A 26,689-nucleotide genomic window follows, 5' to 3' on the forward strand; every position below is an offset into this window, starting at 1 on the left:
AGCGCGCGCTGCACGACCGTCGTGATGTCAATGAATTTTAGGTGCCCCCTCAGGATGCCTGAGTACTTGCGCTCGCCAATGAGAGTCTCCAGTGTGCATGTCCTTCATTTCTATCAACTGAACTTGCCTTCACGGAACCCAATTTGAATAAAAATAAAATAAATAAATAAAAAAAGAGTAGAGAAGAAACATATCGCTCAGGTTCGTCGCTGCTCCTCGCGCTGCCCTCGAGCTCCTCGATCGCGTGACATTCTGGAGCGTTTAAAACAACTTTAACTGCGCGTGACATGGAGTGCCGAGTGCTGTCGATTCAGAGTCATGTTGTGAGAGGATACGTGGGGAATAAATCGGCATCCTTCCCGTTACAGGTGAGAGCATCGTTTATTGAAGGCTCGAGACCGCGGGCACTGATAGTGCACTCATTTAATTATGTTAAAGAAGCATGACAGCATGCAGCTGGGTAAAAGAAAGGTCACATGGTCAAAATCCTCTGGTTTGATGGCTTGTGACATGCATGCAATTTACGTGCAGTTTGTTTGTAGATACGTATGATAGCAATAGAACTGTCCACTGTATGCTTGTTTCAATGTTGCACGAGACTCAATTCAATGCTTCAACATATAGTAAATTGGCTAAGTGATGGCCATATAAAAACTTCCTCTGGTTTGGAAATAAAGCGTTTATTATCATAACACCAGTGGCTGGCAGCGGGCTGAATTGGCACAACCGTTTGTGGTGAGACCATTATTACAATGCCGTTAATCATCTCCTGAAATGATTCGGATATCGTTGAAGCTCGATTTCCGTAAAGATAATTTGGCATGAGGGATCGTGCAGTGTCCAAAACTATCAAATAGGCTAATTCACTTCTGAATGGCTCCAGCTGTCATGCTGTCTGCAGGAGCATTGCGAGCCCTTCTGCATGTTCGAGCTGTCTTCTTACGTTTCGAGATTGACGTCACAGCTGGGGGGACTCAATTCCAGCAAAATCGTGACATATTTTTTCTTTTTTTTCTTTTTAAAGGTTCTTCCAGCCTTGCCAAAAACGCGCGCTCGTGCATGATTTTCATCTTTCCTTAATGATGCAACAGTCCATGTTCTAAATGGAACATTCAGTGTTTAAACTTTGAGCCAACGTGATTCAATGGGAGAATGATTTAGAATTAGATTACATGATGTAAACTGTGTCATTGTTTATACCACAGACCACAGTGGTTGTTGCATTTCTGATTCAAAAGCTTCTATGCATGTGCTACATTCTGAATGAACTGCTTTCAAATAAGTAATGTGTTTCTTTTTCAGGTTATGGGGTTTGAAGTGGACTCGATCAACTCTGTTCAATTCTCCAACCACACAGGTAGGCTGTACTGACCAAACTAACTTTCTACTGACAGATTTCAGAAAGACATAAAGGTTTAAAGGAATTAGGAACTAAAAATGGTTCAAGGAACGAAAACGAACAACATTCTTTGCAGAATGTAACAGAAAAACGAATGATTTTCAATTGTTCCAGAGTGAAAACTGTATTTTTAAATGCGGGTAACCTGTTATAACCGGTTAATTTTGTTCAGGTTGTTCATGAAACTGAAGGCCAAAGGGTTTGTCACAATACATTTTTGGAACTATACCACTTCATGTTTCCCCAAAAAATGAGACATGTTCTTTGATCCTGATGGAAACTGCTGCTTCACACAATTCTTTGCCTTTTCGCCCATTGTGCATGTTGCGTTCTCTGAATGAAGACCTTTTTAACAACCATGTATATTTACTACATATACATGCATTGCTAATCCAGGTACAAGGAAAACATTATTAGAGGTAAAAAGAAAATTTCTCAGTTGTTTCCAAGTCTTCACTGCATTACTGTGTTAGATACAGTATGATGCATTAATACAGATTTGATGCTGCCGGGTTTTGACTCCAAAGCCGATCTGTAAATAAAATTATACTTAACTGTTAATTAACTGCTTGTAATGATTTGTATGCCGATAAATCCACCACACAGGAAATGTATTTATTTAGCTTATTTTGGTGAGGCAAGTGGGTTATTTTGGGCTTGTTTTTCCAGGTCGCTTGATTCTCTTGCGAGATCTGGCAACATGACTATTGTTATTTCACCCACCCCTTTGCGCAGAGTACTGTCACTTTAAAAAGAACGTTATTAACTCTTCTTTTATTTCGTAACCTTTTGAAAAGGAGACTGTGGGAAAAATACAGTTTTTCAGCTCTGTAGGTCCTTAGAGTGCAAGTGAATGGGTACCAACATTTTGAAGCTCCCAAAAATACATGAAGACATAAAAGCAATCCATAAAACTCCAGTGGTTTAATTAATGTCTCCATAAGTGATATGATATGTGTGGGTGAGAAACAGATACAATTTTTAGTCCTTTTTTTTACTATAAATTCACTTACCTGCCCAGTAGGTGGCGATATGCACAAAGAATGCAAATTGTCAAAGACATGAAGAAGAAAGTGAAAGTGGATATTTATGTTACTCAACCATACTTTTCATATTGCTTCTGAAGATATGGATTTAAGCATTGGGGTCATGTGGATTACTTTGATGCTGCCTTTATGTGCTTTTTGAATTTTGATCACCATTCACTTGCATTATATGGACCTACAGAGCTGAGATATTCTTCTTAAAAATGTTGTTTGTGTTTAGCAAAGGAAAGAAAGTCATACACATCTGGGATGGCACGAGGGTGAGTTAAGAAGAGTTTCATTTTTGGGTGAACTATTCATTTAAGTAGTTTCAGTAGAAGAGAGGAGGACTTCATGAACAGATGCTTTATTAAAGTGTTATTACATATTGCATTTACTGGTAACACTTTACAATAAGGTTCCATTTGTTAACAATAAACAATAATGATTAAGCAGTTATTAATCTTAATTAATGGTAATTTCAACATGTACTAATACATTTTTTAAATCAAAAGTTGTATTAGTTAACATTAGTTAATAATTTGGATAATATTTGTTTAGAGTCTGAAAAAGTCATTTGTATGACAAATTTAGATGATTGAAGGGTGTTGTGGGCGATATTTATTTTGTTTTTGATAGTGTTTTTATTTGTAAATGTAGAATACAATTTCCATTTGGGATTCCAAATTTGGATGATAGAGCTTCGAAAGAAATACATTTCTTATCATGGATGAGATGGTGGAGGTGTGTTAATTTGTTCCCACTTGCTAACATAAAGAGTTAATTTATTGGACTCAAAGTCAGGATTGTGCCAGATTGGTGTATATATATATGCAAGGTTGTATCTTTGAGTGTGTTATTTCTAGAATTTTCCACCAGACTGTCAGTGTTGAGGAGATTTAAAGTTTTAAAACACTCGTGACCTTTGATATTTGTACCAATGAAGGGTAGATCACTTAGTTTGGTAGTATGCATTAATTTAGTTACAGTTCAAGCTATGCATTGTGAGAAGTGTTAGGATGTATCAATTTAAAAAGATATTGTAATTGGTTTGACAAATAGTAGATACAAAAATATATAATAAAGTGAACAAACATTACATACATTTATTTTTAGCTCTTTTTTTATAATGACTTTACTATGCAAATTAATGACACTTTTATCAATTGTTTTGGTTCGCCTGTTAATATATCAAAAATATTAGGCTTTATACAGTATATATCATAAAATTGAATTAAATCATTTTTCAAATGATTCAATATTTTTTTTCAAAATATGCTGAAGATAAAAATGTAAATGGCGGGGCAATTTGCACTATACAGAAACTAAAATACATCAGGTTTTACATTCACTGGCTCAAAAACGTAATTTTGCTTTTGAAATAAATGCACAATGAACTGTGTAGAACAGAGGAATGCACAGTAGTAAGAAGACTTTATCTTTTCTGAACATTAGCATTAAGGGAGTACATGTTTTTTTTTTTTTTACTGCAAATTTAAACAGAAAAATATTAGGCAACTAATATTACATTAATTATTGAGCCAACACGAATAAGATGCAAACTAACAAACGGAGAACAGACTATATGTACTGTAGACCGTTCTATATGCATAATAGATTTGCATATTATCTAAGGGGAACAATTATGGAACCAAAATGTCACCTATATTTTTTATATAAAAATTAAACAGGATCACAAAATTTACATCAACAACAATTTAATGGTGTACTCCTGTAACACATTATGAACAAATAATGATCACAAGGAAAGGCACTTTACAGTAGCCTACCATTCCAAGTGTATTCTCCATATATTCCATAATATGCACAATACAGTATATTGTAATTGTGGAACAAAAAAGTACAACAATTAACTTATTTTGCTCATATGTATGCACACAGCTTTTAATTATGACAGCCAAACTTGGTTGCATAAACTTAAATTTAAAGTGTGCATGTATTTCATTAGCCTTGCGCTTCTCGCCTGATCCAAGAACATGCGTTTAATCTGACACCTCTGTAACACACTGGGTAATAAAGTCATTACAATCGATTAACAAATTTCACAAATTATTTACGTCTAAGCATCATATTGGTGCATTTTACACCCCTTTTGTTAAGCATCAAAAAACGAATTTAATTTGGGTGTGCAAGCTGATGTTTTGTATGGGGCAATTCCACTGGTTTTGCTTAATGCCCCTTTACTACTTCATGCTAGAATTTTTCAGATGGTAGAAATATTCATTTTTAGTGGTACTAAAAATCAACATTGTTGATTTGGTTAATTGTCTTAATGCATTCTTTTTTTTACATCACTAATCACATTAAATTAACGTGTTAAATAGACAGCCCTAATAAACCATGCCTTATTGTGTCTTGACAAACACTTGACAACATTTGTTTACAAGAGCAGAATACATTTATTCAAGAAGACTTAAAAGATCTCTTTTAAAAATGACATAAAGACTGAGTCTGCATCAGTTATTCTATACATTTTATCACCAAAGAGTATCAAAACACTTAGCCTACATGAAAACACACAAAAAAATGAAATGGTATTTCCATGTTTTTTGGACATGTACTATTTACCTGTGAGCACCAGGTTAATACAATGGTATATTCATTTGGTAATCATTTTTGTTTCTAAAAAAACATTTACTGGCATAATATAATACAAGTATATACTGTCCAGTACATGCCATAAAACCATTTGACATGCTTTAATTAAAAGTTGGGCAAAATCTTCTGGCATTTAACTGTGGACTTTTTAAATAATAGGATCACTAACTTATATGATAGGGCAGATTAAATTCATATCAAGCTTTATTGCCAAGATAAAACTTTGCCAAGGCATTATTATACATTATACCGTACATACAGATATAAAACAAATTGAATGCTGAAGTATAATTTGCTGAAGTTTAAAATCTCAAAACTAATATTTTCTCTGGGTGCAGTTCAGTCTGTACAAGTTTACCTGGCTGCAGCTTGCTGAACGGCCACATCCTTTTAGTCTCTTTCTCGCACACTCTGGGTCTCTATCACGTGTTTTCGCTTTTGTCACTGGTTCAGATAACAGTGAGTGAGCGTATTTGGGCAATGGTAATAGGTACGCTGCTTGCCCTTATCTCTCCCACACCTGGCTCACCACTTGCGGGTGAAGTCTCCAGTCTCCGTACAATAAATCCGCTACCATGTTTATTATGTCTGGGACATGTGTCGCAGATTATAAATAATCATGCACTGCTCCAGACAATCAGTTTCTTTGCTAGAATGTGCAGTTGAGGTCGAGCGTGTACCTCCTGGAAATCTATATATTTAGCCACAGGAGGTGGGAAAAACAGTGAAGTTTCAAGAAGTGAAAAATCCTAAGCAACCAAATTGGCCCAGTTGTTAGAGAGGGTAGAGTCACATGGGGTAACCTCCTCATGGTCACTATAATTTGGTTCGCTCTCGGAGGGGCGTGTTGTGAGTTGTGCGGGGATGCAGCGGTGGATGGCGTGAAGCCTCCACACGTACTATGTCTCCGTGGTAATGCGCTCAACAAGCCACATGATAAGATACGCGGGTTGACGGTCTCAGATGCGGAGGCAACTGAGATTTGTCCTCCACCACCCAGATTGAGGTGAGTCACTACGCCACCACGAGGACTTAGAGTGCATTGGGAATTGGGCATTCCAAATTGGGGAGAAAATCACTCCAAAAAAAAAAGGGGAAAAAACTGATACTGCATGAATGTTTTTATTTTACTTGTCAAACAGTCAACTATTAATTGCAGAAATTGACGCTTTAAATTTACCAGCCCTTAAAGTATTTTATTTAATGAAAACATGCAAGATGTGATAATTTTTTAGCTGGCCAAAATAACAAAAGTCTTACTTTTTTTTTGACTTTTATTTGTCGTGTTTGAGGGTTTTTAATTTGCAACCATAGCTGTAAATTATACACCTTTAATATAAAAGCTTTATTCACATTCACACTTTTGCTGGAAAACATTGGCAGACGAAGTTAAACATTACTTACTGGTTTACATTTTTTTACCCATTTTTACTGATGCTTCCAAGACTATCATAAGTCAGTCTCGCAATTTCAACAAAACCTCATCAATGTGTAACAGTAAGATAATGTTACCGTGGTGCTAAGTTTAAATCAGCAGAATTCGAAACAACAATGTTCAATAAATAGCATAATTTCATTAGAGGCTTGAAAATACAATCAGCAAACGTAAGATTTTAGTAACGACGCAGCACAGGCTCGATAGAGCAAGTGACAATTCCTTCAAGTGGCCCAAAACTCGCCCTGTCACACAAAACAATGTCCCTAGGTTAGGTGGCTATCCTTATCATTAAGCCCTGAATGGTACATAGTCATTATTATTTTTAGCACTTTTTTGTTAATTAGTATCCTGGTAATAAAAGTGGGAACTAAATGTACTTTTTGCCTATTGATGATCTCCAAACACTCTCTATGACTTTGTTTGTCCTTGGTGATTCATTTACAGATGGTTGCAGGAGTTTTGTCTGTGTGTGTATACAATTTATTAGTGCTTTCCCTGATCTTTATTTGGTGTGAAATAGAGTATCTGCATAATATGTGTGGGAGAAATTATTTGGATTAGAGGTTTGAGTGTGTGTGTGTGTGTGTGTGTGTGTGTGTGTGTGTGTGTGTGTGTGTCGCGTGTGTGTCCTGCAGAGAGGCATTGCAGAATTGCGGCAGTAGAAAATGATGACGACAGATGCCGGTCTTATCACAAAGATTTCCCTTTGCAGCCATCTTCCTCCCCAGATCACTCAAACACTCACATCAATGCCACAATGATGCATACTTTTTTCATCTAGCTCAGGCTTTCCTCTGTTCTGTTTATTAGAAACAAAAAACACTGTGTGACTAGCTTGGTGACTCACCTGAATTGTGACATCACAGCACCTGTTGCAAATGTAATGGCCTCTGACGAAACAGTGGGGCTTCTGTCCATGTACTCATAGATGCGAGGGCAGACAGACAAGCAGGCATGTGTGTTTAAGTGTGACAATGGCCAGAGATCTCCAGAAGAGATCTGCATACTTATACTCATAGCCAGTGATAATACATCACTATCTTACTATCTAAGGACTTATCAGCGGTCACTCTCTGTACTTGACCTCTGGATTTGATTTCTACTGTTGCTGAGTCTGACTGTGTGTTTGACACTTGATCTGTCATTATCTAGGGTACTCACACTGGAAAGGACAGGAATTGACTGCAGATGAGCTCCACGTCCTCTATGAAGGGATCAAACTGAACAATGTCAACCACTATGACTATGTTCTAACAGGTGAGTACTAACACCAACGCAGCATTTTTAAATATGTCTGACACTGGCACACTGCTGTAGATATTATTTGCATACTTGCATCATGCATTGAGCTTATATTGTGTCTTCATTCCAAAAATACAAATCTATTCAAATTGATTGCATTATGTAACTACTTTGAATATGCATCTAATGCAGAACAGTGAATTTCTCTTTTTGGGGTCATTCTGTAAGCCCGTTTATCGGTCCAATGGCGGTCTCCAATAATACGGGTGAAGGTCTCTGCGCGTTACTGTCTTTCTTGTTACGCAACACAACAATATTAAATGAAATACATTTTCTCTTATGTATTACCTCATTATTTCATCTGACTCCATAAATGAAAAAGGGTTTTAATGATATCTGAGCATCATTAAAAGTGAGCAAACGTTTGATTATTCTTTTAACTTTAAAATTAAAATTAAAATTATACTTTACCCATTTAGATTAAGAAACTATGTTGCTTTGAGGTCCTCGCGTGTTTTCTGTACACCGCGGGTCTCACGATCACAAGCGGCCAGTATTGGATCATCAAACAGAGGTAATTGCTATATACCTGAGATCGGTCACGTTCAAGTTCACACAATCAAAGATACTTCAGTATAGCCCCATGGAATTGCATACACTTGAATGTAACTTAACGTTTTCTTCAGTAGAGGTCAGGGCCACTATTACAAATGTAAGTTGACCAACATAACTTCTCTTGTAATAGCTTTGGATTGGCCATGCGTGGTTTCCCACGTAGACTTATCTGGAGAAACATCAAATTAAAACAGAGGTAAGGCACACCCGAATTTAGATTGGTCAAGCAGCGTTTGCTGTTCTAAACGGAAATTCCCTTTTTGTCTTTGCAAACCAAGTACACTTGAATCGATGCCAAATATTAGTCGTCACTAATCTGACGCAGACTTGCGGTAACATACGAATAGTTTAATCTGTTTGGGAAACACAATGTCAGAGTCAGTCAGAATCAAATCAAATGTTGACAATTTATTGATCAGGTAACAATCAATTCATCAATTCCAATTAGACAGTGATAAGTCAAAGTTAGACATTTTATCAAAACATAAGAAATTCGAATTGCAATCGCCTGATATAAATTACACACAGTAAACTGTGTGGGCTCCTCTGACTACAGAGAACCCTGAGCAATGTGTCGCCTTTCCTTAAATACCCAGATAATTCAACATGCTTACCAAATGGTGGTGTCTGTCATTATAATTAGATTTTGGTCCCCTGTTGAGGGGGTTCCTGTAGATTTATAGGGGGACTATAACTCCAGAAGTATCTCAATATCCTTTTAGATTTTGGCTTTGGACAAACTTTACTGGGTGTATCTTTATTTTCAAGATCCAATATGGTAAAATCCCAGAGATATGGGGCTCTCAATGTGACTCCATTTGTATATTTTCAATGCTACACATTTTCAGTTGTCAAAAACCAAATGTGGTCACATGGTATAAAGCTATGTTTTGTCTTGTCTTGTCCAACAAAAAAAGGACTGCAGTACAAATCATGTTAAAACCAGAAATATACCTCCACATAAAAAATAGGCTATCATTCATTTATCAATATCTAGGCTTGTTTTTGGACATAACAAATACTGAGAAATTCTAGGATGTTGTCCTTATCTCGCAAATTAATCAGCACTGCGTATTTCCTCGCAAGTTGTCAGTCATCATCAGTTCTATACTGAAAATCAATGGACGTGGACTCCAGTTGAATTACTGCCCATTCATTTAGCTCTGATTCAAGAAATCTCAGTTTTATTTGCCCCACACTTATTTGTGTCTGCTTCCTGCACATATATTTTGTCTGTCTGCACTAGCGCAACATCTGAAGTGTGTGGCATTGTTTAAGCTGTACGTGCACAGCTTAAAGGCCATATTGGTCCAGACTGATTGATTCTTTGTCCTGTGAGTCTAGTAGGTTTGTCTTGTGTTGTCTGGGGTAAGAAGCAGAGAGACCGTGAACAGATCTCTTGCTCTCTCACGACACTCCTGTTCAGCACTAGGAGAAGATAGAGGACACATGTTCCTAGCACAGTAGACAGAGATGTTGTGCTCTGTTGAGTGTGTTAGGTGGCGAGAAATCTCTGGTGCATGAATTCTCCTTTTTCATCACCTTCTGAGGAGAGTAAGAAAGGAAGGGGTGTGTGTGGGGGGGCACAAAGTCCAAATTTTATAAATGCAACCTAATAGAGGGATATTTCACATATACATTTGTCTTTTTAAAAAGAAACAATTAGTTTAGCTCATTGGAACACACAAGGAAATATTTTTAAGTATGTTCACTCTGCTTAATCGATACAATGAAAGCAGAATAAATGCAGTCCATATGCCTTGTGCACATATTCAGATTTGGCCCATCAAGACTTGTCAAGGTTTACATCAGTGATTCCACATGGCAGTGGCGCTTGCTTGTTTCCCAACTTAATGTAGCATATTTGAATGTAAGCAAGTTTACATTCCCATTTACATTTACAAATTTGAGAGCTAACGGCATAGGGAAAAAGATGATTAGTGAATTACGACTTAAATTCTGGGCTGTTCCTCACACAATCTACATGCGCAGAACATCGCAGAAAATTATGCAGATTTCCTCAAAGCTGCAGTGTCAGTTATTCACAATTTTTAAACATTCTCCACCTCTTGCATCTTTGTTTATTAAATATTTTGGCTAATTTGAAAAAAATTTCAGGTACCAATAAGAGCATGGATCTTTCAGCTCTGTTTAACACATTTTAACACGTTTAAATACATTATGCAGAATTCTGCAGATTTTCCCTTAAATCAGCGCAGAGAATGTGAAAAAAGTCAGCAGAATTTTCCGGCGTCTACGTATTGCTTCTGAACACTTGAAATATAGAGCATTAGTTGTATGGACTGTTTTTATGGGCCATTCACACTACAGGCCTGCACTCCCTTGGACCCGGCGCAACAGTTCAGTGCGGGACAAGTTTTGATTGATGAGTGCGGGTGCGAAGACACTATGGCCCAATTATACTTCACGCAAGTACGCAGACGTGAGCACTTTGCCAATGCGAAGTGCTGTTGTACATACATTTTGTGCGCGTTCAAACCTCGGACCACAAGATGGCGAAAGAGTTTTTAGGCGCCACAAAACCGGATGTGGTGCAGCCATTATGTCGGCAGTTGAGGAGTATGTGCTTTGTATTTGCTAAAAAGAAACAGAAAATTATGTTTGTATTATCTAAATTGTTCGGCAAGACTCTCCTCAAACTGCTGCTCTGCCATGGCAGATGTTGAGTGAAAAAAAGAAAATCTGCTGTAGCGCTCCTTGTGGCAATGCTGAGAAAACAGCGTGTACTTGCGTTGAACAGCGCTCTGACACATTTCACAACGACGCGTGAATTTGAGCTTGCATAGCAAGATGCATCTGCGTTCACGTACATATGTAGAGTTTGGGCCTTAATGTATGCATGGGGTGCCGGAGAAAGAAATGACTCATGGGACTCCTGCAAAATATTAATTTCTAAAAATGAAACGAAAGTTACTCAAAATTATTTTAAGTTTTTAAGGTGCAAAATGTTATTGATGCTATTCGTCTATTTCGCAAGAGCAACAAAAAGTAAATGAGGCACAGGGTTGATGGCAAATTCATACAAATTCTTCCTAGTGCTTCATGCGACTAAACACATTTTTCTATTTACATGTTGAAATGAATGGAAATAAAGAGTGTTAGCGAAACTCTCTCTCTTTCTCATGTTTTTTGCGTGTGGAAATAGGCCAATTTCACAAGAATCAGAAACAACATCACCGCAGGGCAAAGCTACTTCCGCTACAGGTTTGCGGCTATTGGCTGTAGTTTATGTTTGCCTTTTGTAATGTTTCTTACCTCTTCTGCATGGTCTGTTTTACACATACACAGAAATTATTTGTCATCTTTTCCCAACTGATTCAGCTATTCAGGCCTGCGATGGTTTCTTTGCCAGCTCACATCTCACATTCCTGCCAACAAGAATATTCATTCGGCAATTTCCCTCTTCTTGTCACCATATTATGGGAAATCAATTCAAAATCAAAATTTTGTTAGTCATCTTGTCCTGTTTAACATGTTAATTCAGTGCAATTAATTATATAAAAAATAATGTGTTAAAAAAAAATAACGCATGCAATCATGTCCCCAGACCGTGATAAGGAATATTCCTTCCATCTGAGCAATTCAAGCTTGAAGTACCACCTGTTTTCTCCAGGGGGCAGTAAGCAAAACTTCAGCTGTTTGGGCAACACGGTTATACAGAGAACAAACGACACTCACCGACAGCAGATAAAATAAGACGAGAACACATTCTTGCGTTCAAACACAGCTTGATGGAGTGCAAATACGGACTCTGGGATCTCAATGATGTATATAAATGCATATACTAAGCTTCAAACTAGACACTAGTTTGAAGCTTAGTATATGTCCATGCGCCCTTAGAAAGGCGTCTCGAGACCCCTGCATTTTGTTATCTGTCCTATGTATTGGATTACTGATTTATTTATTTTCATTTTAATTAACTTTGGGAAGGTGAGGGTTAATTTTATTTAAAGTAGAGACTGGAAAAATAGTGTATATATAAGCTTTCCACCACTAGAGTCACTAGACTAGACCAGTGGACAGACACTGTTTGGAGCACATGTCAGACAACTCTGGCCTCCGTTGTTGTTGGAGGTCAATTGGTATTGCTTTAAGTACCAGGAACAGCCTAATTGGTTTTTTTTTCAATGACCTTGCTTTATTTAGGGACACACACCGATCCGATACCTGGATTTTTATTTTAAATACTGTTTTTATTTGCACCTCAATGAAACAAAACTGCATTTTGGAAGGCTGTTTCTGCTTCATGGTGTGATTCTCTATGTGACTGCCTTGTTCGCCATCACCCTGCCCAATGGAGTAAATCATTGTCCATTTAAACCATATAAATCAACATACTTTATCAAGTGACCATGATTGGCTGCATTGTTTTATTCAGTTTGCTCAATATTCAGTGGCAGTTTAGTGTGAAATCTTTTAACTGATTTTGCAATCTTGCTGCATACCTCAATTCCTAGTGGCTTATATTGTCACAGTGCGATTTTGTTTGTGAAACATGATATCATGAAAGGCAGTGTGGGTCAGATGAGTCGGAAATGTAGAGCTCATGTGTAGCATTTATTTTCCTGACCATAGAGACTGAGCAGCCACATGGCCAACAGCTGCAGAGTGACCCCTGAACTTCTGGGGATCTCCAAGGAAATGCTTACACCTCAGATACTATAACTGGATATTTGTATTTTTTTGTCACTGACTTTGATACAGTGCACAGTTTTGGTGTGTTTAAAACTAATTGCAAGTTCTGGGCCTGTTAATAAACAGGTTTTTAATGCTTTTTATACAAAGTGAGAAGATTACATGCTGAAGCAATTAATCTAAGTTGTAGTGCTTTGTGTTGCTGTAATACTTTTCCAACCGATAAAGGAAAATATTGTCCATTCTGCCATACTATAGAGTGCAGTTCTGCCATACTATAGAGTGATGGGTCTCACTCTCTCACTTTTCAGCCTGACATTCAACCAATGACATTTGTTTTAGTGTAAATGTCTATAAATGATTCAAATTTTAGCTTGTATGCAATAGCTTCACTGTATGATGTGATAAATGTAAATGATATATCATTATAATCAAGATGTTTTGAGTCTTTTTATTAAACTAAACTCAGTCAGCTGACTTTGCTAACTTTTGTGGGTCATTCTCAGGAAACAGTGTCATTTGTGCTTTTGTACACAAGAAGATACAATTGAAAGGATATTTACTAGGATACTACTGAACCTAGTCATATTATAGATTTGACTCAGTTTAGTGTGTAATGCAAAATAATAAAACAGTGAATTGAATATCAGAATTTGTCTTTGTTCCTTACTTTACTAGGGACCCCCTTTTAAATGTAATGCTTGATCTTTCTGACAGCATAATTGAGGCACACATAACTTTTAGACCACATGATTTTAACAGAAGCAAGTTGTTCCTTGCGGTCTTTATCATTATTTCACCAGATAATAACCTCATGAGGCTCAAAAGTTAAACTCTGTTACAAGCACACTAAAGCTGAGTGGACTCCGTTATCTGTTCATATTTCAAGTATATGAATGCTGAACTTTATGTGATAGGTTTGAAATACAGAAGTGCTTGAAGGGTTAGTAACCATAAATAACTATTGATACTTCGAAAAAACTAAAAACTTTTATTGACCACTAATCTAATTTTTTTTACTACACTGTAAACAATTTCGGTAATTTTAATGGTAGAAGACTGTTATTTGGTTAACGGTAGCATCTATGTGAACTTCTATAGCGAATCCAGGATGGACTTCAAAGACGTTACTCATCAAGCTTACAGTTCATACAAAATATTTGTTAAACACTGGCCCTTAACGCTTACTTATTTTACTAATTTTAAACCATGACCTGCACTGCACATAAATAACTAATATTGGCATTATATTCATGATGTTAGCCAGAGGGGAGCTGGCGCCCACAGTGAGTCTGGTTTCTTTTTCTGGTTGAGTCTGGTTATTTTTCTCCATTAACCAACATCTTATTGAGTTTTGTGTTCCTTGCCACAGTCGCCTTCAGCTTGCTCACTGGGGTTATAAATACAATTATTATTTAGTTATTTTTTTTATACTATATTTATTTTCTGTTAATGCATGATTTTCTGTAAAGCTGCTTTGAAACGATTGTTGTGAAAAGTGCTATAAAAATAAAAATGACTTGACTTGACTTATTACCTTACAATATACATACGTTAAAAAATAGAATACATTTAAAAAGACAATAAATGTAGTTTTACGGTCAAATTAAATGATAATTGGATGTAAAAATGTATTTAGATTTTCCCCTATTTATTAATGGTAAAAATGTATACAATGTTTAAAAAGAGAGTACATGTACTTTTCACATGAACATATTATTGTTACATTTACAGTAAAAAACAATAATCAGGTGTTCCCTGAATTCCCTGCGTGACCCATTATATTTCATTGTATTTTATGCTAATAGTTGTTTTGTTTTTTTATCCCCTTTTCTCCACAATTTTGGAATGCCCAATTCCCACTACTTACTAGGACCTTGTGGTGGCGTGGTTATTCGCCTCAAACTGGTTGGCGGAGGACAAGTCTCAGTTACCTCCGCTTCTGAGACAGTCAATCCGCGCATCTTATCACGTGGCTCGTTTTGGATTACGCCGCAGAGACTCGTAGCATGTGGAGGCTCATGCTACACTCCGCGATCCACACACAACTTACCACGTGCCCCATTGAGAGCGAGAACCACTAATCGCAACCATGAGGAGGTTACCCCACGTGATTTTTACCTTCCTTAGCAACTGGGCCAATTTGGTTGCTTAGGAGACCTGGCTGGAGTCACAGCACACCCTGGATTCGAATACAATACCTTATAAAGTGAAAAGTAGATTTGTACATTTTCAGAAGGTTAATATATCAAGTTTATCATTTAATAATATAAACAACGGTAATGTACCGTAAAATAAACAGGCAATAAAATTACATCCTGAAATTAAAGCCTGAAACGTGGTTAATGGATTTTTTACGGTGAATCTCTGACAACCACAGATGCTAGTTTTTTACCATGATTTTAACAGGACTTTTGTCTATAGTGTAAATTTGCTCACGGTATGGTAAGGAATCGTCCGGTTAAATACAGAATCATCCTATTTTTAAAGGGACAGTTCACCCAAAAATCACCCTGATACTATGGACAAGGAACGGAAATCTTTAAGAGGTATAAAACTGGGATTGTTAAATTAATGACGGTCATTTCTGTGTAATTTAGAACCATAAATCTATCAAATGCCTTATAAAATGTAGTTACCACTGCTGCGATTGGGTTCCTAATACAGCTGCCGAGGGAATGACAATAAATTTGACATATTTTTTTCTTCTGACTGACTGACTACCGACCTAATGGGAACATACAAATAGTATTTGCTGTGCATCCTATTCACAGTTGTAAAATGTTACCCTGCTATGTGTTTCTTCCGCTTCCCAAACTAGAAAAAGTGTCCATTCTTGAAAGTTCAGCAGTAACCTTTTCAAATGAAACAACATTTTTGGGCACAAATGGCACTCTGTCTTGACAATGACCTTTGCATTAATGCTGAGTATTACTATATTAGTATGGTGGTCTGTGTTTTTGTTGTACATCTTTTAGCAAAAAGAGCTTTTTTAATTAGCCCTGGAAATAATCCAGATCCATATATTTAAAAGTCAAAGCCTTTCAGAACAAGAGTACGTTTTTGGTTGGAAAACAAATGTGTTAATATAAGCTTCTCCTTTTCCTGTCGCTGTAGGTTATACTAGAGATACATCATTTCTGGAGATGGTAGTTGATATTATACAAGAGCTTAAAAGGGCCAATCCCAACCTTGTATATGGTAAGTCTCACTTTCTCTCCTTTTAAGATGAAATACAATATCAGTTAAAAGTTTGGGCACGCCTACACATTCTTTATTAGTACTGTTTTCCACATTTTAGAAAAATAGTGAAGTCATCTTAACTATGTATATAACACATATGAAAGTATAAAAATGATGTAATGACCAAACAAACACAGCAAAACAGTCTTATATTTTGGCTTCTTCAAAGTGGCCACCCTTTACACTACAGCTCTTTACACTGGGCATTCAGCTTCATAAATTCAAATCTGGGTTTTGCAAAGTGATTGATACATAATGTGTATAACTTTCTTTTTTCTGCTGAGCACAAATTAAGACTTTAAATGAATAGTTTAGCTCTTAGTTTCATATAATGCAAGTGAATGGTGGCCCGAAATGGGACACTCCAAAAAGCACATAAAGGCAGCATAAAAAAAACTGTACGAATTCAATCCAGATCTTTTGAAGCAATATGATAGGTGTGGGTGAGAATCCTTTTTTACTAAAATCTCCACTTTTACTTCCACAGTCTTTTTAAAATTATTTTCTCCCCCTTTCTCCCCAATTTGGAATGCCCAATTCCCAATGCGCTCTAAATCCTCATGGTGCTGTAGTGAGTCACCTCAATCCGGGTGGCGGAGGACGAATCTCAGTTGCCTCTGCGTCTGAGACCATCAATCCGTGCAACTTATCACATGTTTTGTTGAGCTCGTTACCGTAGAGACGTAGCGCATGTGGAGGCTTCACGCTATTCTCCGCAGCATCCACACACAACTCACCACGCACCACACCGAGAGCGAGAACCACATTATAGCGACCACGAGGAGGTTACCCCATGTGACTCTACACTCCCTAGCAACCAGACCAATTTGGTTGCTTAGGAGACCTGGCTGGAGTCGCTCAGCATGCCCCGGGATCTAACTTGTGACTCCAGGGGTGGTAGTCAGTGTCTTTACTGGCTGTGCTAACCAGCCCCCCTTCTCTTCCACATTCTTGTGTTTTTTTTTGTTTGTTTTTTTTTCCACAAGCTTCTCACAATAAGTTGCTGGAATTTTTTCCCATTACTCCAGACAGAACTGGTTTAACTGAGTCAGATTTGTAGGCCTCCTTTCTCGCACATGCTTTGTAAGTTCTGCTATCGGATTGAGGTCAGGGCTTTGTGATGGCCACTCCAATACCTTGACTATGTTTTCCTTAAGCCATTTTACCACAATTTTGGAGGTATGCTTGGGGTCATTGTCCATTTGGAAGACCCATTTGCGACCAAGCTTTAATTTCATGGCTGATGCATTGAGATTTCGCTTCAATATATCCACATAATTTTCCTTCCTCATGATGTCATCTATTTTGTGAAGTACACCAGTCCCTTCTGCAGCAAAGCACACCCACAACATGATGCTGCCACCCAATGCTTCACAGATGGGATGGTGTTCTTTGGCTTGCAAGCCTCACCCTTTACCCTCCAAACATAACATTGATCATTATGGCCAAACAGATACATTTTTGTTTCATCAGACCAGAGGACATTTGCCCAAAAAGTAAGATCTTTGTCCCCATGTGCACTCCCCATGCAAACTGTATTCTGTTTTTTTATGGCAGTTTTGGAGCAGTGGCTTTTTCCTTGCTGAGCAGCCTTTCAGTTTATGTCGATATAGGACTTGTTTTACTGTGGATATAGATACTTGTATAACTGTTTCCTCCAGCACCTTCGCAAGGTCCTTTGCTGTTGTTCTGGGATTGATTTGCACTTTTCGAACCAAACTACATTTATCTCTATGAGACAGAATGAGCCTACTTCCTGAACGATATGGTGTTTAAAATTGCATACTATTGTTTGTACAGATGAACGTGGTACATTCAGGCATTTGGAAATCACTCCCAAGGATGAACCAAATTTGTGGAGGTCCACAATTTTGTTTTCTGAGGTCTTGGCTGATTTCTTTTTATTTTCCATTATGTCAAGCAAAGAGGCACGGAGTTTGAAGGTAGGCCTTAAAATACATCCACAAGTACACATCCAATTCAGTAAACCTCCAGTCAGAATCTAATTAGCTAATTGTCTAAAGGCTTGACATGTGGCAAGGCACAGTTAACTTGGTGTATGTAAACGTCTGACATTGTGATAGGCAATAAAAAGTGAAACAATCTGTCTGTAAACAATCGTTGGAAAAATTACTCGTGCACAAAGTAGATGTCCTAAACAACTTGCCAAAAATATAGTTTGCTAATATGAAATCTGTGGAGTGGTTAAAATAATGAGTTTTAATGGCTTCAACCTAAGTGTATGTCAACCTCTGGCTTTAACTGTAAATATTTAACTTTTTCTCACCCAAACCTATCATATCACTTCAGAAGACATAGATTAAGCCACTGGAATCAAAAGGATTACTTTATGCTGCCTTTATGTTATTTTTCGAGCTTCAAATCTCAGGCCACCATTCACTTGTATTGTATGGAACTACAGAGCTGATATTTCTCCAGAATGTTTTCTGCTGAAGACAGAAAGTCATACACATCTGGGATGACATGAGGGTGAGCAAGTGATGAGAGAATTTTAATTTTTGGGTGAACTATCCCTTTAAAGTCTTTAGGGCATGAAAAACATTTCAGTCAAGTGTGACCAATATTTTGACTCTTGTCCTGTACATGACAAGATACTATATCATCAACATGTATAATGTCTTAAAAAATAGTATTTAAGAGTAAGAAACATGCAGCATAACAGCACAGAAAGTATCAGTAGGCAGTAGGCACGATAACTCATTAACCTTCTTGTAAAGTATAACCTGTTTCTGTCTGTTTTTCTTTCAAGTTTGTGACCCTGTCCTAGGTGACCATGGTTCAATGGTGAGCTTTCCTGATAACTTTGTACTCCTTTTTATCTCTTTCCCTCAGTCTCAAAGCATTTCATGATGACATATTTGCAAAATAGACAAGCTCATTACACAGGATTTAGAATTTGCTACAAGATGACATTCATATTCCATAGCACAGTTATCCATCTCTTTTCATATGTCATCTTCTTTGCAGTATGTTCCTCAGAATCTACATCCCGTGTACAAGAATAAAGTGGTACCAGTGGCTGATATTATCACACCAAACCAATTTGAGGCTGAGTGAGTAGATACATCCACTCTGCTACTTTGTGTGTGTTTCTTGAGTGTGCGATTTGGATGTTTCTTTGCTGCAAATGTCAAACCTGTATCCCGTCACTGTTGCAGTAAGATTGCTGATAATACAGTGGTTGCTTAGTGCCATCTGCTGGTCATGCACATGTTAAGTCACTCCCTGCTGCTCAAATCACACTGGTGCAGAGTCGTGTCTTCAAAGTCTGTACAAATTCATTATTTCAGGTTATTGACTGGGAAGAAAATCAGCACAGAGAAAGATGCTGTCCAGGTGAGTTTTGGTATACAAAAACACAGGAAACTCCCTTTGCATAATGTCTGCTTACAAAAAAAGTAGGGCAACAAGAAAACAATCAACAGTATTGGATGCAACTGCAAAACCCATTCGATTTCCTTAGGCTTTTGCTATAATTTAGTTTTGATGTGCTTTTGAACCCTTTCAGGTTCTTTAGATTTCATAGAACTATTGAAAATTTTGAGACACTAAAGCACAAACATTATCACAAAGCTATTTCAAGCAAACTCAGGCATATGCTGCTGGTTATGTTAACTGGTTTCAGTGAAGGTCTCTGTGTGTGTGTGTGTGTTCAGGTGATGGACCTGCTTCATAAAATGGGTCCAGACACTGTGGTCATCACCAGCTCTGATCTGCCCTCTCGACTCGGAGACAGATTCCTGGTGTCTCTTGGCAGTCAGCGCATTTGTAAGTGTGTGTGTGCTTCCTGTGAACTCAAAATTGCTTTGTCATGACTTTAAAAAGAAAAAATATAAATTGCAAAGCTGTCAAATTGCTATAGAGTAGAAGATAATATCACTGCATGTAAAATTGACAGATAAGCTGTATAAAGAGTCCTTATTTGAACCGCCTCTGTTGACACTAAATTCCAAAAGTCTGAACAGAAATAAAATTATTATTTATTCTGTGCATGTGTACATATTATTTTAGTGATGCCAGACGGTACAAGGACAACCCAGCGGATACGAATAGAGGTACCGAAAGTGGATGCTGTGTTTGTGGGGACCGGTGATCTATTTGCTGCTATGCTGCTGGCATGGACTCATCATTACCCAACAGACTTGAAGGTGCACCATACATTGCATCATCATTATGGCATAAATGCATTCTTATATGGCATAATATTAGTCAGAGACTTGGAAGATCAGTCTGATTTTTTGCATGTTCTGAGACCAAAACTTTAAACTAACTTGTCTTAGAGCTTTCAAGCCACATGCACCAAATTTTTCACAGACCTTAAGACTGTTGACTTAAGACTTGATTTGTCTTTTCTAATTAATCGGGCTTACAGTTTCCACACAGCAGGCGATCAAAAAACAGAAAAATCCCATTTACTTACATTGACGGAATGCTCAGATAAGATAAGACTTTTCAAACTCCCAACTTTCAAAAAACAAAATCTATTTATCACTCCATCACTCTTTTCTATCAAAGTGCTAAAACATGCTAGAAACACCTAGCAAGGTGCTAAAATATGCTTGCAATACCTAACAACATACTAGCAACGTCTAGCTACATACTAAAACATGCTAGCAACGTCTAGCTACATGCTAAAATGTTTTAGCAACATGCTATCAATGCCTAGCTACATGATAAATCATGTTTGCACCATTCTATCAATTCCTAGCTAATAATTAAAACATGTTAGCTATGCCTAGCTACATGCTAAATCATGTTAGCACCATTCTAGCAATGCCTAGCTACATACTAAAACATGCTAGCTATGCCTAGCTACATGCTAGCAACTATCTATCTGTAAAACCCCACGTTTTTAAACTTACATTAAACGTTGGCTTTTTAAAAGCCATCCACAATGTTTGTCTACAAACTTTGAAATCTAGTCATACACTACTCTAAGACTGTGCTTAGCTTGGTTTGCTTCTGTATGCAGACTAGGGTTGTGCCGATAGACGATGATCTCGAGGATCGACAATGATCAGGGTGATCGCCAATAGCTGATGCCTTTGACGATGTCAAAACGATATTTGACTAATTTTTCCTTTAATGTATTAAATTGTTATTATTATTGGGCTTTAATTATTATCAAATTAATATCATAAAGCCATGATGTTAAGACGGATTCTTGCCCGACAGTAAATGGAAAGGTGTATATAGATGTATGTATATGTATATATATATATATATATATTATTCTTTTATCACTTAATTCTTTTAATTGCTTTTTCGTTTCATTTGTAGTGCAATTTGAATTTAAAAATGTGTTTGATTTATGTTTTTATTTTTTTAAATATATTAATTTCATTTTCAATGCAAAATCACAAAAGCAAGAATATTCACTGATCTCTCAGCCCAGGGGTTGCCGATGTAATTGGATATTGCAAGATATATATACATAAATCGTGAAGGAGAGAAGAAAAACAAATTTATTTACACATATGATGTATTTTCCCGGACAATTAAATACCCGACCAGTAGAGAATGCACAGATGAAGTAGGTTCTTTGCCAAAGAGATGTTGCCCTTCACAACTGTTGTAAAGCCATCTTTCAAAAAGTTGAGCAGCACACATTTTAATTGCACTTAATTTTTTCCCAGTTTAATCTGGTTTTAACGTGAACTGTTAGCTCTTTATATCTTCCTCCCTTTGTTTCCTTGTTGTTTCAGACGGCATGTGAGAAGACTTTCTCTGTTATGCACCATGTAATCCAGAGGACTATCTCTTATGCCCATGGTAACGCATCAGCTAAAAGCTGTATTGTGTGTGTGTTTTTATGCTTTTTTATGTAGGTTGGATTTGGGTAAATTACACCACTTTTTGAAAGTCATCTTTAAGTCGAAAAGTGTTCCAATTTACCTGAATTTACATATACAGTGGCCCATAAAAGGATTTAGACACTCAACCCCTTAAACTGATGGGGCAGGGTGTTTGTAATAAGTTTATGCTTAATTATTTCAGAACACTGTCACGTTTGTATTTGTTTCATAAAATAACAGGATAAGATCTAAAAACCTCTGCAACGCAAATGAGCGCCACGCTGTGGTAATGACGTAGAAATATGAATATTTAGCATTAAAATATACAAGTTATATATATGCTGGAACACCACCGGTTCGAATGATTATCGAAAGATTCCCAAAAAGAAAAATTATCTCTGTAAGACAATAAAGACAAACATCCCATGTTTCCTACGATCGCTGCCTATGTAATCCTCAAGTAACCACAAACTCTGTATCAGCTCTTACCTTAGGTATCTTTTTTCAAAACAAGACAATTTCTTCTTGTCTGTGAGCTTGCATGGTAAATAATCCAATGGAATGTCTTGGGTGTACAAAACAAAATAGGCAGTCCAGCAGAAATGCATGATATACAAAATTTTTTCTCACAAATTGATGAACGATTATACAGCATCCTTAAGTTGAGAATCTCAGATTTTCAATGACATAAAGACAAGCTACTAGTCCGCTCAGAGGCCAAGATATTGTACGAAATACAGGTGCGTGGGATCACAACATAGACTGAATGGTCTAGCTAAACACATGGTGAGGGCTCAGCTGCGTTAGAGCGCCACCTACATTTCATATCTGTATAGTGTGATGGAAGGTGATGGAGGAAAATGTATTTTCCCGAGAACTTCCTGCCATCTAGTGGAATGAACTACACTTTTGGCTGCGACATAGAGCAAACACAGCCAGGATTTCAATGACGAGATAAAAATTGTATGTTCATCTTAAGATTTTAAACATACAATATAATTTATGAATTAATGGAATTTTTTTTTTATTAGTGGGGTTTTCTGTAAAATGAGACCAATATTTTGCAATTACTCCACTGGAAATGGATGGGTAAGGTGAACTTTTAATTTTGGGTGTAAAAAATTGCCGACGGCAGCCAAAATATTTGATAATAGTTTGGTTTCTCTGACAACTGTTTGAATTTGAGGTAAACTGACATCGTACATTCATTAAAAACACTGATACCAGTTAGTTAAAAGTCATTGCAAAATTGACTCAGAAAAGGGAAATTAGTTCTGAGAAAGCTCTAAAATAATTTTTTTGCAGATGCCACTTTGGTATTTAAAAAAAAAAAAAAATTATGTAATGCAATGTAATTAATACATTTTAAGTGTGATTTATGTGTCGAAATATTTGTTGGGGCTGCTGTATGGGTGTATATGTAATACCGAGTAATACATGATTATCAGAATGAATATGATCAGTAGTAACTTGTATTTCATTGTATAATGTTCTTCTCTTGCTCTCTCTCTCTCTCTCTCTCTCTCTCTCTCTCTCTCTCTCTCTCTCTCTCTCTCATTCTCTTACTCTCAGAGATGGCAGGCCCTGGTAGAAGACCCAGCCCGGCCCAGCTGGAGTTACGAATGGTACAGAGTAAAGCGGACATAGAGGATCCAGCCATAGTGATGAAGGCCACTGTTCTATAGAGCTGCCGCCACACTCCACATCTTATCCACACATCACCCTCCACTCACAACTGCACAATGTATAGATGTTGTACATTTGGATATGTAATGTGACATTGCCTTAGAATCTCAGCCAGAGCACAACAGTTCCATTTCAAGAGATTCAGCAGGGTACAGCCAAACAAGCCAGAGGGCGAAAGCAATTATAACACAGAGAAAAAAGAAAAGGGGAGAAATGAATGGGAGAGATCACCACCCTTTCTCATTCACTCATTTGTCCATTATTACCATTTCTCTCTCTCTCTCTCTCTCTCTCTCTCTCTCCTCTCTCCCGAAGCTCCTCAAGATCTTCTGTTCATCCTGCACATAAAGCCCAGTCACTGACATTTCCACACCAGGTCAGTTATGTACCGAAACTGCCGTTGTTCTAGTTAGGACCAATGAAACAAATTATTGGCATCTATAAGAGTATAACGCTTGCATCTACTTTCAGTATTTTGAGTGAGAGGAGCAAGGACTGTTGAGCTTTTTTAACACAAAAATCAAGATGTTCAGTATGAGAGACCTGGACCTACTTTGAAAAATATGTTGAAAAGCCAAACTTAAAAATAAGCAAGTACAGTGTTGAGTGTGTATTATTGACCCAAAGCACTAATTTGTGTAAAAGAGTCCAACAGTGTCTGAAATCTGTGTATTTTATTGTTGTGTGACTATTTTCTCCCACAAAAGGGAGATTTTATTGAAGACATGCGCTGCTGTATTTGTGACTTTGATGTTTTTTAGTGAGAAGATGTACTGTAATAATTTGTAGGCCTTGCTTATGCTTATGATTTAATTCTCTTTCCATTGATTTCATTTTACATTGAGCATTTATATGGAACTTAAGCATTTCATTTTTGTTCGTCAGTGTAATTGTTAACATGGTCATCTCATTTCCTTTGAACTGATTGTATTTGCATCGATAATCTACTTGTTTGTACAGGCAGAAAAGACTTATAAAAGTAGTTTTAACTTTTGATTTGACAGTATTTTCATATCTTGCAAGAAAAGACTTGTATGAAGTCAGTTACTGGGGAACTTCTTAAAAATGCCTTGACAAAAATAGCTGTGTATATGGTAGTCTGGTGACCTGCACCAAATTATCTCTCTGTGTTGGAGAACATATTGGTTTATGGTTACAAAGCTGTGAGAGAAAATAAAAGGCAGATGAGTTATAATTTATTATATTTGTTCTCCTTTATTCATTTCACAAGGAGATTCAGCCTTTTTACTTTACAATCAGCTTCTTCTTTTCCTCCTTTTTTTTGTTCTCAACATGGTTATTATTTTATTTTTCTGGACTTTTGTCCTAAATAATGCTCTTCCAAGAGTCAATTTTTATGTACTTTTTTTCCCATTTGTTCAATCTGATAATTTTTTTTGTTGTATTTGTGTGGTCACTCCCGATTCATTCTGGGTGAATCTCACGACAACACATCACATTTCCTTCCAAAGTCAAAAAGAAAATGAAGCCAATTTTAGGACCATTAAAGGAATATTCCGGGCTCAATCGACAGCATTTGTGGCATAATGTTGATTACCACAAAACTTTATTTCGGCCCTGCTTTTCTTTTCTTTTTTTTTAGCTTTTTTAAAGAAAAGGAGGGACAGTTTGAAAATATTTTTTGTGGTAATCAACATAATGCCACAAATGCTGTCGATTGAGTTTAACTTGTATTAAATCTGGAATATTAATTTAAGATTTTATTTGCATTGTGACTTCATTGAGAAATTCTCATTATTGAAGAGCAGAGAATAATACAGTGATCTCGTGAAAATTCGGGTTTATTGCGTTGTCAGGTTTTTGCTTGTTTGGTAGTACAGTAATAAGGTTTTTTGCATTGGGGTAATGAGAATTTAAGGTTCAAATTGTGTATAATTGTCATGCAAATGTCACAATGCAAAAAAATAAATAAATAAATAAATATATATATATAAATATATATATATATATATATATATATATATATATATATATATATATATATATATATATATATATTAGGACTGCACATATATATATATATAGACAATTTCTCAATTCTTTCTTTTGGTTTTTGGGCGAAATATGACCCAGCCATGTCATCATTGAAGTTTTGTGATGTTCACCTTTCATCTAGATTTGGAAAAACCACTAGCCTTTCACAATGTTTTCCTTATCCAAAAAGTATGGCCATGTGCAAGAATAATGAGGGGTTGGCATTGCTGTCGGCATTGCATACTTGATGTGTACTTGTACATGGTTAGTGTACATATGTGTGTGTACTTTATGTGTGAATGACAAAGGATCGTTCTACAGTGAGTGAGAGTATTTGTGTTCTTTGTAGGAATATGAGGGTGTAAAAGGATCAAGTCTTTGCTGACATTGAGGTATACAGATGATTATGACATAAGTGATGAAGTCACTGTGTCGGACTGAACTGTACTGGTACCATTTGCTCTTGGCACTGGCCAAAGATGCTAGACTAGTACAAAATGTCCACTTCTGCCTAAAGATGCCTTGGGGAGCAGTTAACATTATTCCCAGTAGCAAACTTAATTCTGTCTGGACAGCCATGTTGTGCACAGCTTGTGTATTTAAAGATGTCAAGCTCACTATGCTTAAAGTTTTTCATTCAAAAATGGAAATTCTCATATAATTTACTCACCCTCATGTCATCACAGCAGTGTATGACTGACTTTCTTCTGCTGAACACAAACAAAGATTTTTAGAATAATTTTCCAGCACTGTTGGTCCATACAATGGAAGTGAATGGGTACCAAAATTTTAAAAGAAAAGAAAGCCTAAACTAAAGAAAAAGTAAGTAAATGTGGAAATTTACACTAAAAATGACTTTGATATTGATCTGTTTCTTACCCACACCTATTATATCACTTTTGAAGGTATAGATTTAACCACTGGCATCATATGGATTACTTTTATGCAGCCTTTA

At 36.8% G+C, this 26,689-nt stretch overlaps 1 protein-coding gene across 1 annotated transcript; it reads left to right on the forward strand.

Annotated features, from left to right (window-relative positions):
- Positions 1–25,633, forward strand: LOC127651644 (pyridoxal kinase-like). The gene is made up of 11 exons (XM_052137584.1): positions 1–368; positions 1,303–1,357; positions 7,634–7,738; positions 16,112–16,195; positions 19,008–19,042; positions 19,226–19,311; positions 19,549–19,594; positions 19,915–20,026; positions 20,270–20,406; positions 21,964–22,030; positions 23,626–25,633. Exons 1-11 carry the CDS (start codon positions 288–290, stop codon positions 23,736–23,738), a joined length of 921 nt encoding a protein of 306 aa, XP_051993544.1. The 5' UTR covers positions 1–287; the 3' UTR covers positions 23,739–25,633.
- The last annotated feature ends 1,056 nt before the right edge of the window (positions 25,634–26,689 follow it).

This window comes from Xyrauchen texanus, chromosome 11, assembly GCF_025860055.1.
Source record: "Xyrauchen texanus isolate HMW12.3.18 chromosome 11, RBS_HiC_50CHRs, whole genome shotgun sequence".
In the NCBI taxonomy this organism is placed as follows: Eukaryota; Metazoa; Chordata; class Actinopteri; order Cypriniformes; family Catostomidae; genus Xyrauchen; species Xyrauchen texanus.

Bases quoted from the DNA above. Each gene is read 5' to 3' on its own strand.
- LOC127651644 (XM_052137584.1), top strand. From the start codon at position 288: ATGGAGTGCCGAGTGCTGTCGATTCAGAGTCATGTTGTGAGAGGATAC. The intron at 1,358-7,633 runs GTAGGCTGTACT...GTCATTATCTAG, and splicing joins TCAATTCTCCAACCACACAG to GGTACTCACACTGGAAAGGA. The intron at 7,739-16,111 runs GTGAGTACTAAC...CTGTCGCTGTAG, and splicing joins CTATGACTATGTTCTAACAG to GTTATACTAGAGATACATCA.